The 14,043-nt window shown below is 38.5% G+C and overlaps 1 protein-coding gene and 1 long non-coding RNA gene across 2 annotated transcripts; both read right to left on the bottom strand.

Moving 5' to 3' along the window:
• Positions 1-5,847: 5,847 nt before the first annotated feature.
• LOC136181262 (uncharacterized) lies at positions 5,848-10,489 on the bottom strand. Its single transcript, XM_065962163.1, has 7 exons — positions 10,394-10,489; positions 10,025-10,108; positions 9,211-9,330; positions 9,009-9,110; positions 6,745-8,920; positions 6,541-6,588; positions 5,848-6,068 (listed from the first exon to the last, which is right to left on the bottom strand). Exons 1-7 carry the CDS (start codon positions 10,469-10,471, stop codon positions 5,848-5,850), a joined length of 2,829 nt encoding a protein of 942 aa, XP_065818235.1. The 5' UTR covers positions 10,472-10,489.
• An 891-nt stretch (positions 10,490-11,380) lies between these two features.
• Positions 11,381-12,098, bottom strand: LOC136181326 (uncharacterized). Its single transcript, XR_010667677.1, has 3 exons — positions 11,925-12,098; positions 11,751-11,846; positions 11,381-11,477 (listed from the first exon to the last, which is right to left on the bottom strand). It is a non-coding gene; the product is annotated as an uncharacterized lncRNA (long non-coding RNA).
• Between the last annotated feature and the right edge of the window lie 1,945 nt (positions 12,099-14,043).

The raw sequence follows: 14,043 nt of genomic DNA on the forward strand, positions 1-14,043 counted from the left end.
GTTTGCCTATGGACACAGACATAGAGTCTGTTTTCTGACAGGACTGGAAGAAATCTCTCAATCAGTTGAGGAAACGGCCGTATGTGTTGTAGTAAATGTCTGTAAATAGAGGACCTTAGTGGGAGTGGCCTGCATTGCTGTGCATTCTGGGAGTTGTTGTCGTTGCTGAAATACAGACAGAGAGGATGAAGAGAAATACAGACAGAGAGGAAGAAGAGAAATACAGACAGAGAGGAAGAAGAGAAATACAGACAGAGAGGATGATGAATATCAGAGTATCAGCTGTTGCAGTGAGTCGCTGTACTTCTTTCTGTAAATGTGAAACGTCATCAGTGCATGCAGACAGGCTTTCCTTCATACCTTTTACCGTGACACTCAACGTAGACAGAGAGGATGTAATGGACTCTCTGTATTCCTTTAGCTCGGACCTGGCTGCAGTAATGTCGGCTCTAATGACTGCCATTTCACTCTCCAACACAGCCCGGACCTCAATCTTCAGAGTCTCTATCAAATCTTTGAGCAGGGAGGACAGAAGCTCACTTTGAAAAGTCTCCGTGTCCGTCGTAGATGCGGCTGCAGCTGAGGCTGCTTCTCCCCGGGGAGGTTTTTCAGTGGAGGCCGCGGTCGGAGTACGAGTTGAAGGCCTCGTGGTTAAAAGACATGTTTTTCTTCCTTTGGATGATTTAGCAGACATTTTGTTCAGTTTGTCTCAGTACAATGCAACAGGAGACTGAGTTACCTCCAAGTTTTCTTCTCAAAGTGTGTCAAAAATTATACTTTAAAAAGGTTGCTCTGCAGTGCTCTGAAATAAATCTACTCACTCCATTTCTTCTTCTTCTTCTTCTTCTTCTTCTTCTTCTTCTTTTCAGAGTCCTATCTTCAGTTCGTTTACATCGCCAGGACGGCCGGCTGACTCCTCCCCTCGTGTATAAAAGGTGTTTAATTGAGGGACTAGAGAAAAGAAGAATAACATACTGTACTCACTGTTTCACTGTGTTTCTAGATCACGCTCATTTCAGGTAAATTTACATGCAGTGTGAAGATACCAGCATAATAAAGATCACTAGCATTAGCATGCTAACACAACAATGCAGCGCAAGTTGTTTTGGTTTCATGCTGGTGCTCAAGGGCGACATCTGCTGGATCAAAAAATCACATATAAAGTTTTCTTCTCAAAGTGTGTCAAAAATCATATTTTAAAAAGGTTGCTCTGCAGTGCTCTGAAATAAATCTACTCACTCCATCGCTTCTTCTTCTTCTTCTTCTTCTTCTTCTTCTTATGGCGGTTGGCAAACAACAAACTGGTGCATTTCTGCCACCTACTGGTCAGGAGTGTGGATCATAATATCTATTGTGTACTACTTTCTGTAAATAATAATAATAATAACCAGATAAAAATCTATTATATCTTGTCAACCAACTGAGTTTGTCCTACAGCTTCATTTTCGAAGTTATTTTGTAAGATATCTATTAAATCCAAATATACTTTAAAGTCTTTATTTGTGATTTTTCACACTTAAATATAATATAAATCAAGTATCTCCTCTGAAAATAACTCTGGGAGTCATGACTGTCTACAATGGGTGTAACACCCGAGTCCCAATGTCTGTGATGTTTTCAGAGTCCTATCTTCACTTTGTTTACATCGCCGGGACGGCCGGCTGACTCCTCCCCTCGTGTATAAAAGTTGTTTAATTGAGGGACTAGAGAAAAGAAGAATAACATACTGTACTCACTGCTTAACTGTGTTTCTTTTTTCTTTTTAAACTTTATTTCTGACAGTGTCTAACAACATGTTCCACTGTCTCCTCTTGTCCACAGTAGTCATATTTGTGTTTTCCTGTTTTGAACAATGTGTTATTGAATCCAGTGTGTCCAAATCTGAGTCTTGCCACCTTTTCCTTCAGTCTCTGTTTAATAATGCTCTTCACTTCTGTTCCACTAATGCTAACTATCAAATCCATTTGAGTATGTTTCGTAGCCTCCTTTGCCACCTTGTCTGCTAATTCATTTCCTTTGAAGCCTTTTTGTGCAGGTACCAATAAAAACATCATTTGACTTCTGTATAGTGTTTGTTGTCTAAATGTCTGCTGTCTGAATGACTGTAAACTGATGAGTGATGAACTTGAATCTGAACAAATGACTGCTCTCAGTGTTGGTGTTGTTTTAAAAGCACCTGTACACAGTCTTAATTCCTGATATTGGATAGTATCTAGTTTTTTAAGAGTTGCGCTTGCTGCTGATCCATATACAATACAACCATAATCTAATACTGATCTTATTCATCCTGTATGCTTTCACAGCAGTCTGCCCCCCACTCACTTCCAACTAAACCCACTCACAACATTTCAAACTTTCTGAACATGCAGCCCATGTAACCCTCTCATCAAACCAGAACCCTAAAAACTTAAAGTGTCTTACTCTCTCCACTTCTTCATTATACAGTTTTAATTTGACATCGCTCCCAATTCTTTTCACACACACACACACACACACACACACACACACACACACACACACACACACACACACACACACACACACACACACACACACACACACACACACACACACACAGTAAGGCGACCAGGCCATCCACTCCAGGTACCACCCTTTCTGAAGGATGTACAGCTCTGTAAAAAATCAGGCATCATCTTGTACTATACCTAAACAAAGAAATCACTTCAGATTAACAATCAGACAAAGTAAAGTTCCTCGAACAGACTAGACACCTCCTCCTGGGGACATGTCAGGTTTGAAGTTACTTGTGGGCAAATATCTAACACACTGTCAGGTTTTTCTATTTTCATGGGTACCACCACTTAACACAAAATCAGGTCCATCTTACCTTGGGGAACCACTTCATCCTTTATGGTGAACTTAAGTACTGTGGAGCTATGATACAGCATGTTATTGACTATGTGGAGCTAGCTGAAGCTTGAATAATTATACAATACATTTATTTTTAATCCTAGATAACTAAATAATGTTTAATATGGAGTTTTATTCGTCTCTTAGCCTGCTGTGACACCTGAGCTGATGTAGTTCCATTATTGACGTGTCAATGTTCTGTCATTAGTTCACCATTTCCACTTTGGTTTGGTCAGAAAACAGTTCCCTTTTCTTTCATGTCTAAGCTTGTTTGTGGTTATTACAGAACAAATTTCCTGCATTTGTAGCAGTTAATAATTACTTTATTATGTTGTCAAATGGTGTAAATAACCTGAGAAGTTACTTTTATACAATAACCATGGATTACGTCAGACCACGATGCCTCAGATTTTAAACATCTACTGTAAAGGCAGTGCTATCCAGTACTTTTTTTATTTCCTTATTTAAACAGAAGCTAAACCAAAAGAGAGACTTTGGTCATATGATGAATTATAAAGTCCAAAGCTTTATTTGTTTCTTTTTTGTGTCAAATGAACACAACTATAAATGTACAACACTAGGTTGGACAAAAATGCCAATAAAGATGCAGAGTTTAGGAACATTACTCAACAGTCACTTTTTCCTTGCACTTTGTAAACTGAAAGATTAAACCAGTATTATAAACAAATACTAAACTAAAAAAAAGTGTTTTTTACATACAGTGCTTTTGGTTGCTAAATAAAAACTGCTCTAAAGAGTTTATAACTTCCTTCACAGCTTAAAGGAACAGCGACAATGTCACGAAGTTCGACAGTAAGTAAAATAAGCATAAATAAGATCAGATGAGTTAAGATTATAGCAATTTAAATAACGGAAGAAGAATATCACAGGCAGGAAACAAAGTGATAAGACTGAATAAAATGGGATAAACTACAATAATAAAGGATACGGTTGAGATGAGTGGAAATAATAAATATAGGAAAAGATGAGAGGAAAGATCAGGTGAGATAAAATAAATTACAGTGAGATAATCGAGCAGAGGGGTAAGATGAGGAGATAGGACGAAACAAATTGAGATGAGATAAGATAAACTGTAAGAAGAATGGGGATTAGAATATCTAACATCAAGATTGATTGGAAATAAGAAAGGGAAATGAGCTGAGAAAATTAGAAATAACATACAGAGAAGACATTAGAGGTGATAAAGTAGAAGATAAGATAAAATAAATTTAGAGATGAGTGGAGAGGTTACATTAGATACAATTAGGAAATATTACTAAAAAGGAGATAAAAACGAATAAGAATAAAAGACAAAAGAGAAGATGAGACATGGTATCGGTACAGGAGATAAGGTATGACAGGAGGATGTAAAAGAAAAGGTGAAATTATATAAAATATTGAGTTAAAAAGGAAGGAGGTGAGCTGAGATCATATGGGAGAAAATAAGAGTATAGGAGATAAACTATCAAGAGACACTGTGTCAAACCTGCATCTTAAAGAACGCTAAGTCCAACATTTAAAAATGGACGTGCTATTGTTGCACCACATTATCAAACATGAAAGTGATCCAAATGATCCAACATGATGTGTCAACAGACAATATAGATTAAACTTTCCTCTTAAGAGCTGTGATTCTATTCTTAATGTAGAATTTAATAGATAACCAATTTCTGTTTTTAAGTGCTACTTTTTCCTGTTCAAGGCACTTATCGCAGTCGCTTTTCCCAGGAACACGACATTTGATGATGAAGGACATCATGTGCTTCTCAATGGCAAGGATCTCCTCGTTCTCCCACATCCTTTTCTTGGCAGGCTGACGAGCTGTAAAATAGTTAAGACACATTACATTTCTGTGTTTCTATATGGACAAGCTATTGAAATCAATAAACAGTTAAAGTCAACCATCATGAGCAGACCAAGCTTAAGACTGTGGAGATAACAGTGGACTTAAGGAGAAGCCACACTCCATCCCCTCACCATACACAACAGCACTATGTCCACAATGGACACTTTCAAGTTCCTAGGACCACAATCTCCCGGGACCTGAAGTGGACCGCTCACATAGACACTATCCAGAAAAAGGCCCAGCAGAGGATGTATTTCCTGTGTCAGCTCAGGAAGTTCAACCTGCCTTGGGAGCTGCTCATCATATTCTACACTGCAATCTTCCAGTCACTTCTCTGCACATCAATAACTATTTTGATCTGTAATCGAACAGGACAGACAGACTGCAGCAGACAATCAGGACTGCAGAGAAACTCATCAGGCCCTCCACCCAGAACTTATACTGGTCCAGGGTCAGGGAATGGGCAGGTAACATTCCTGCAGATCCCTTACAGCCCAGACACAAACTGTTGAAACTCATCATGCTCCATTAGATCACTGTACACCAAAACAACCAGACACAGGAATAGTTTCTTCCCCCAGGCCGTCACACCGATGAATACATAATAGTCACAGCATCAGAACTATCACTGTGAAAAAGTCATGTGACAGCCAATGTGAATGTAAATAACATTATTTACCTATCAATTAATATATTACTTAACTATTATGTATATTCATTCACAGTTAATCATGCTAATATAATTTCTTTATTTGATGCACAAATGTATGTAACTGAAAATACTGTAAAATTGATCTATCTCATGTAAATTAAACAATTTGCTCTGTTATTACATTATATTTATTCCAATATCTTATTGTGTAATGTTGGCTTTACATCTTAGTTTAATGTTTAATGCTTGTAGATAGAGAGTAAAGTTAACCAGAGCCAAACTCATATGCTTGTATGTTTACACACACGTGGACAATAAAGCTGACTCTTTCTGAAGACCCTGATCATCATTCCCTGTTTTAAAACAAGAATTGTCTTTGTTCCCACAATGTCTATTACAGTACAGCATCATAAAACACACTGACAATCAAACAAATCAACCTTGGACAATAATATACATTTTTCTTTAGATTGATCTTTTAGCACTTGCCTCTTTCTCTTTTTGATGACTGAGGGTGCTGTGGTGAGGCATCGCTACGGTTCTGCTGTGGTGAGGCATCGCTACGGTTCTGCTGTGGTGAGGCATCGCTACGGTTCTGCTGTGGTGAGGCATCGCTACGGTTCTGCTGTGGTGAGGCATTGCTATGGCCCACATCTGATGCCTCGTTCTCCTCCCTCTGACTAGATGTGACCCGACTTTCTAAAAACCACAACAACAAAAAAACAACAACAGAAAATATGAAATTCTAGTGTATTTATCCTACCCCAGTAAATGACTATGTCCCAGGCTCAACCTAATAATCAGTATCAGCATTCTAATGGACTGGTATTGTCAAAATTAGTCTTATCCCTCCGTGTGGCTGTTACTATGCTACTCCTTTCAACAAACTGAGTCCACAGTGGGAGCATTCCCCTCACCAAATGCTAGTACAAATTAGAGGACTGCAAGCTCTGAAGACACAAGTTCCACTAAGGGGAGGATGAGTTGCATTGAACTGTTTATCTTTAACTCATACAATATTAACATTTAGTAAACAAAAGAAACAGACTAAGTGACAGAAGTTATACTACATTAAAGGAGCCAAAAATATAAATGGGATATCCTTACACATAATGGATGTCTTCTAAATACATGAGCATGTTCACAATTCAACTCACATGAAAATACTTACCGTGTTTGTCTGGCTCCACCTCAGCATCGCTGTCAGGATGCACATTCTCTGTTAGGGGGTGGTAGTAAGGAGAATGACTCTGGTTTAAATTCATTTGATTCATGCATAAATAATGCATTTAGGAAAATGTATGAAATAAAAGTATTAATGTACATTTTTTATTTATGTAGAGACATTTGAAAAGAGATTTAAAAACAATAGTACCCTCAGGGTCAATGCTGATTTCATCGAGGGTCTTTCCCTTAAATTCTGCCAGGCGTCCTTTTTCCAGAGCCATGAGAACTTTGCTTATTTTAGCAAGTTGGAGGGTGCCCTCAGGAAGTCTGTAGAACTGCCGATGCACTCTTATATCATGGCCGAGAAAATCTGCTAACTGATCCAGCTCTGTATTACTGAGGTTGAGAACTTGAGATAGTGTTCCTGTTTGTTTGTGCAGTTTTGTCGAGGTTAGACTTTCAGGACTTGTTGCACCACAGACCTTGGCAAAATGTCTAAGGCTATCAGAACCACGGTAGCAGGTAAAAGCAGTTGGTCTTGCAAATAAGTACTTGTTCTCCTGAGGAACCCCACATTCATGCCGTTTGCTCACCAGCAGATCCAATGCTTGCTGCATTGCTGGGGTCAAAAGCACAGGAACTTTTCTTCCCCTTTTTCCTCTTGTCTCAATCCTTCTGAAGTGTTGGCAGAGTTTCTTTTCTAATGCAGACAGAGCTTCACTGACATCTTCCCGAGGGTCTGATACATTGTTAGCCAGATATGCAGACAGGGGAATTTTGGACACCTCCCCTGCTCTTCTTCGGTTGAACAAAATAACTTGTGTCAAAGTGATCTTTGCCAGCTGTGTCCATGTCTGCGAGGATGCCTCTGTCGATAATTTTGCGTGGATGTGCTTTTGTTGAACATCCAAAAAAGAATGCAAGGTCTGGACATCTTTTGTGAATGGAAGCAACAGAGGGGTATTCCACTTGGATTCCTGAAGAGTTCTTAGAGATGCAGCTGATATCATCTCGTTCCATCTGGCCTCATATACTCTGCGGAAGGTACGAGCATCTTTTGCCACATTGTAGTTGTTCTGTACATTGGCACGGCTTTCAACAAGAAGAGAAATCTTAGTCAAGCTATGTCCAATTTTGAGAGCAAGACTTGAGCACTTATAAGCATGTTTTTCACTGTCATAGCCTGCCACACATTTCACAGCTTGCACAACTTGCATAAAGTTCGCAGGTTTGATGTGGTCTTGAATAGTCTTTAAGGAAGTGGTTTTCCTTGAGCAGAGCAGAAGCCTTCCAAGCTCTCTACATTTCTGCCGAATGTACTCATGTTTGCCAGCATCATAACCAAGTCGGTTAAACAGATGCTCACCATACTCCATGATACAGGCATCAGATTTGACTGCAGAAGAAACTTCATCTTGTACCATATTGGTTATCAATCTCCAAAGTTCTTGTTTGACACCAGGTGGTGGTGGTGTAGTAAATGCACAGAGAGCCTGGACACGGGTTTTGCCTGGTTTGCCTGGAACATTAGGCTTGAACTTGCAGATGATCATGTGCCGCCAAAGAAGTTTCCTTGCATAAAACCCTTGACAATATGTACAATGCATAAAATCTTGTGCTTTGGAGTCCTGTCTTGGCTGCCTGCGAGGAACAAGATTTCCAACACCGGAATTTAATACTTCAACATTGTGTGCAAAGTTGCCTCTGTTTCTCAAATGTTCCAGATGCATTTGTCTTTCTTTTGAGCGTTTAGGAAAGGATAAAGCCTCTGCAACCTCTGTCGTATTGGGATGAGCCCGCTCCAAATGTCTTGCAATTTTAACAACTCCCAACTTACAGTAAAGACAAAACTGCTTTTTGTTGTATATTCTTGACCGGTTCTCCTTTTTACAGATGGTAGGTATGACGAGTGAATCATCAGAATCTCTATCTTCTGTAAGGAGTGAAGAGGCACTGTCAGGAAGATTCTGGTCCAGATCTGGAATTGAGTTTTCTAACAGGGAACCAGTGTCTCCTATTTCACTCAGTTTTGATGAGTTACCACTCCTAGTTGGTGTTGTAGCACAGGACACACTAGTTAAACGTTGCCTTTTACGTCTTGTACCACGGCTGCATCTCTTTCTTAAGGGTGAGCGTCCTCTATAAACCAACTGTTTTGAAGAGGCACTTGCTTCTGTTGGGGAAAAAACACTATCTTCAATGTCATCCACATGCCTTTGAAGCAAACTGTCTCTCTGGCTCTCTCTCTGTTTGACGGGCCCAAGAACTTCACTGATGTCTGTACCATCAGAATCTTCACTGGTCTTTGGGATATATTCCTCTCCACTGTCAGCTGAGGTTGAGTCAAAAAGCTCATCCGAATCCAAATCAATCCAGTTTTTCATCTTGGGAAAATAAAATGTAATATAAATTCTTGTTGAAATATTTGCTTAACCTTTTTTTCATCTTGCTCAAAATTATTTGTTTCTTTACCTGTATGCTTTTGGTCCTCCTAAGCCTAGGGATAGGAACTTGGTGGTAACCCTTTTTGGAGAGGCTGAGTTCATAGTCAGAGGCAGAACTTGGACTTGATATCTAGAGTCCAAAAGAAATTTTTTTTTTCACTTCTATTCACAACAAAAAAACACAATTGATGAAAAAGATACACACACAAAATGTACCAACTTCACAATACCTGAAAACATCTGTTAACATGAACAGGATTCCTAGATGGAGTCTGAGATTCATCAGAATCTGTGTAGTCGACAATGGAAATATTTACTCCAACTTTGTTCAGACCGGTTGCATCAGAGCCCTATTGAAATAATAGTGACATGATAAAAAGAAATGTGGAAAATACAAAGCTTTGTAGAGTGGCGGCATTTTACATGATTAGGTGACACATCATGTTGGTTATCAAGTCATTCATCAGTCTCTTACATTTGCACACTGTTTTTGTCTTGCCGGTTTTCTGCTCATATCACTTCTATACTTCATTTTATGCCTGTATGTCCCTCTTCTACTGAACAAGAACAAAAGAAGACAAAAGCACATAGCCCACTATGCTGGACAAAAAGGTCATTATTTCGGTAAAATCTAATTACATTGTGCATATTTTCATACATTTATTTTATAGTGCGAGGCATTGCTAAATCCCTATTCATGACACATTTTTTAATGGTCTGATGAATTTAGATAAACTGTGATTTGGTGTATTAAAAATATATTTCAAAAACATTAGAAATTAAGTGATTTCATGCATTTAATGAATGCAGTAAATTAGAATACACCAAACAGAAAAACCTCCAAATAAACTGGCACTGTATCTCACCCTCTAGAATGAGTGCCTTCTAGCATACCTCTCAAATCAGATGAACATAGATCGTAACCAAACAAATATGTACTTAATAATAATCAATAATGTTGATACTTCAACAATGGATCAATGAGGAGAGGCTTCGAGATCTAAAAGGAAGACCAGTAAACGGTTCAGAAACATAAATGAATACCTCAATCTGGGAAACAGAAGTGCTCTGAGGATCCTGCTCCATGGTTCTAGAGATTGAGAGGTTCATAGGAGATTGGCTTCCATCCTGAAGAACATAATTAACCATCATTACTAATTGTTGATCAGTATTCAACTGATTCAGATTGAACAAACAACATTACAACAAAATCTTTAAAAACATACTTATTGTAGAACACCCTGAAGCCTTTAGTTTACATTTTCCATCTATGACCCAACACTGACACTGATTTTAACCAAATATCAATCTAAAGTGTTAATACTAAAACAATGGATCAATGAGGAGGGGCTTCAAAAACTAAAGGAGGGACACACTGAAGACCAGAAAAAGTTCAGAAACATAAATGAATACCTCAATCTGGGAGACAGAAGTGCTCTGAGGATCCTGCTCCGTGGTTCTGGAGATGTCAACCTCAGCAGAGTCTGTCATAGGAGATTGGCCTCCATCCTGAAGAATATAAGTAGTTTAATTGTTGATGGAAATAATCACTGACATATCTCAGATGTAATACCATTAAGCAAATACAAATGAGAAAAATACTTCTTATATAGTTATTCAGTACATCATGTGTCATTAAGTTTGAATTCCCCTCCACTTTGATCCATTGTTTGGGTGTTAACTCTTAGAAGTACATCTTGGTTTGATTTAGATCAATGTACTCTGGCTGTAGGAACCTCCAGGTGTATATGATGTTGTAGTGTCCTCTCAGAGTGTTTCCTTAACTTAAACACACCTGTCAGGTGTATATGATGTTGTAGGGTCCTCTCAGAGTGTTTCCTTCACTTAAACACACCTGTCAGGTGTTTATGATGTTGTGGGGTCATCTCAGAGTGTTTCATTGGGTGTTACCCCTCCCCCACTTACACACCTGTCATGTGTCCTGTTTTGTGGGGTCCACGATTAGTGAATTATATTGATATCATTTAATGACACTTTATTTAGTGCAGTGGAAAACAGATGAAGCCAGAGTTCAAGAACTAGTGTCACTCATGGTGTTCAATTAAAATGTTGGTCAGAAAGAATAAACTAAGTGTCATTAAATGTTTATATAATAATAAAGTAACCGTGGACCCCACAAAAACAAGATACCTGACAGGTGTGTGTGTGAAATGGAGAGTACTTATCTACTAAACCAGCACCCTGACAGGACCCCAAAACCTCAAAAACCTGAATGTGCCTGCTAGCACACCTATGACCTCAGACTGACACTGATTTTAATCAAATCTAAATTTAATCTAAAGTGTTAACACTAAAACAATGGATCAATGAGGAGGGGCTTCAAAAACTAAAGGAGGGACACACTGAAGACCAGAAAAAGTTCAGAAACATAAATGAATACCTCAATCTTGGAGACAGAAGTGCTCTGAGGATCCTGCTCCGTGGTTCTGGAGATGTCAGCCTCAGCAGAGTCTGTCATAGGAGATTGGCCTCCATCCTGAAGAATATAATTAACCATCATTACTGATTGTTGTTGATTTAGATTCAACAAGCAACATTACAACAAAATCTTTAAAAACATACTTATTGTAGAACACCCTGAAGCCTTTAGTTTTAATTTTCCATCTATGACCCAACACTGACACTGATTTTAACCAAATATCAATCTAAAGTGTTAATACTAAAACAATGGATCAATGAGGAGGGGCTTCAAAAACTAAAGTAGGGACACACTGAAGACCAGAAAAAGTTCAGAAACATAAATGAATACCTCAATCTGGGAGACAGAAGTGCTCTGAGGATCCTGCTCCGTGGTTCTGGAGATGTCAACCTCAGCAGAATTTTTCACGGTAAATTTGCTTCCATCCTGAAGAAAAATTCAGTGTAATTGTTCAGTTGTAATCAACAGAATAACACCTGGGTGTGCTACTCAATTTAGACTAACCTGTTTCCTCCAAGGCCAATCTGCTTGTCCATAATCATATGTTATCTCTTCCCCAGCATTGATGTCCATCATAGCAAAGAGAAAGAGGTACGGCTTGCCTTCTGCTATGATCTTCTTCATTTTACAGTTCGGGTGCTTGTCGTCATCATTGACTAGTCTTCCTAGACTGCCATCTTCTCGAGCTGCATCAACACTTCAAAAATATATTAAATCAATTATTAGACTTCATAAAATCAAATATCTGATAGAATTAAAAAATAATAATAATCCACCAATCATTTAAGAGAGAGCTTCAATAAAGATCATTTAGTTTTTTTTTTGTAACACAGCTCAAAGCTTTCATTCAAGTGACCATCACAGAGGGCTGGAGGACAAAAAGTGCTGAGGGAAGTAGGGTCCACCATTGAACAGTGTAGAACTGCAGAACAGAAAATACTTAGATCAAGTGAACACAATATTTGATGTCAGGATGAGAAGTCTGTTCCCTCACGAGGACAGCAGAGTGTCAAACAGCATTAATCCATGATCTCCTCCTCTCTGGGTTTTCTATCAAACATTACATTCTGTAGAAGAACAACCCTGGCTTATCTCCTTGTCAGTTAGTTCATCATCCAACAACTACTGACTTTGATTGAAATATTCAAAGAAGACTGATATTAGCATGTGGATAGCAGCTGAGATCGATAACGTCCCCGTAGTATACAGCAGTATGGAGCCTTTCTTGCCCGCCAGGTTGGTGGTTCCTGAAGTGTGTGATGTCACATGCAAGCTATGAATACCTTTAATACTAATACTAAGTAGACAGATCTTTACTGCCCAATTAACTTAGTGACTTGAATTAATATCACACATTGTTTATGAGATGAAAATACCTCAGCTGTGAAGAAATAAATTATTTAAAACTCAATCTTAGCCTTACCACCATGTTTTATCATGCCAGTGGAAGTCAAACATGAAGACAGCACATCTGCCATGGTATACTCTCCTCCTTCTCAGAGATTCATCAGAATCTATTAATTCTCCTCGATACTGCACAATGAAGTCTCCTTTTTGGAAATGGGTCTTGGCAAAGACCCCTCGACCTGATGCAAACACACAGATACATTTTCAATATACAGAGCTTCAGTGTTATACTTTAACACCCTGGAAACTGCACAGAAAGGAGTCTTTTCCATCATAATGCAACCATGACACTGGTGTTTGGTACCCATCAGTAATAGTAAGAGGTAAGCTCTGATAGTACTACAAATTCACAAAACTAAATAATACTGAAAAAAAATAATCATACCTTTAAAAGAGTCAATGTATTTCACTTCCAACCCTGCTGTCTTGTCCAGGCCTTTCAAAGCATGTTCTATTGCATCCTGTTTTGGGGATTTCCTCCGTCTCAGCGAAGCCATTGATCATCCTGTAATCAAATACAGAGCATGTAACCTGATAGTCACAGCTTGGACACACTACCTGCATGAGTAGCTTGTGACTGCTACCTGTTGATCTGCTGTGGCTCATATGATCATAGTGCCCAAACAGACAGTTTGCAGAGGTCTGCAGCATCCCTTAACTTTCTACACAGAATTAGCCTTGCACAATAATCATCAATCATCTAATGTATTGTTTTCTTTCATCTCACATTTCATTTATATTAATGCAGATATATGGAACTGAAGAAGTATTGATTGAAGAAAAAATGTAATATGCACACTTTCTTCTGTCTTTACTGTCTACATATACACATACAAAAATTGCAGTTAAAGCTCCTATTATAGATGTTAAGATGTCAATATGACTACATTCAATACTTTGTAGTGTTTAATTGGAGAGGCATGACATCAGAAGGAAGCTCATCACACACCATGCTGCGGTCTATCAAAGACTACACATGAAGCACTTTTATGGCTGACAATCACATCTACATCTCCTTTTGTGGATATATTTTGCATCAATATCTACTTTACTTGTTAACTAGTAAAGACTTTACTTGATATTTCACTGAGAAATAATGCATTTGCTTTTGAAGGTGTACACTGAATCATTGAGCTGCTTGAAGTAATGGAAGATTTAACTAGATATTATTATTCAAAATCTCTCTCTGGCTCACATCTTTCACACATTTGTAACT

This window comes from Labrus bergylta, chromosome 2, assembly GCF_963930695.1.
Source record: "Labrus bergylta chromosome 2, fLabBer1.1, whole genome shotgun sequence".
Lineage (NCBI taxonomy): Eukaryota > Metazoa > Chordata > Actinopteri > Labriformes > Labridae > Labrus > Labrus bergylta.

Bases quoted from the DNA above. Each gene is read 5' to 3' on its own strand.
- LOC136181262 (XM_065962163.1), bottom strand. From the start codon at position 10,471: ATGACAGACTCTGCTGAGGTTGACATCTCCAGAACCACGGAGCAGGAT. The intron at 10,109-10,393 runs GTATTCATTTAT...TATGTTCTTCAG, and splicing joins CTTCTGTCTCCCAGATTGAG to GATGGAAGCCAATCTCCTAT. The intron at 9,111-9,210 runs GTATTGTGAAGT...TTTGGACTCTAG, and splicing joins ATGTTAACAGATGTTTTCAG to ATATCAAGTCCAAGTTCTGC.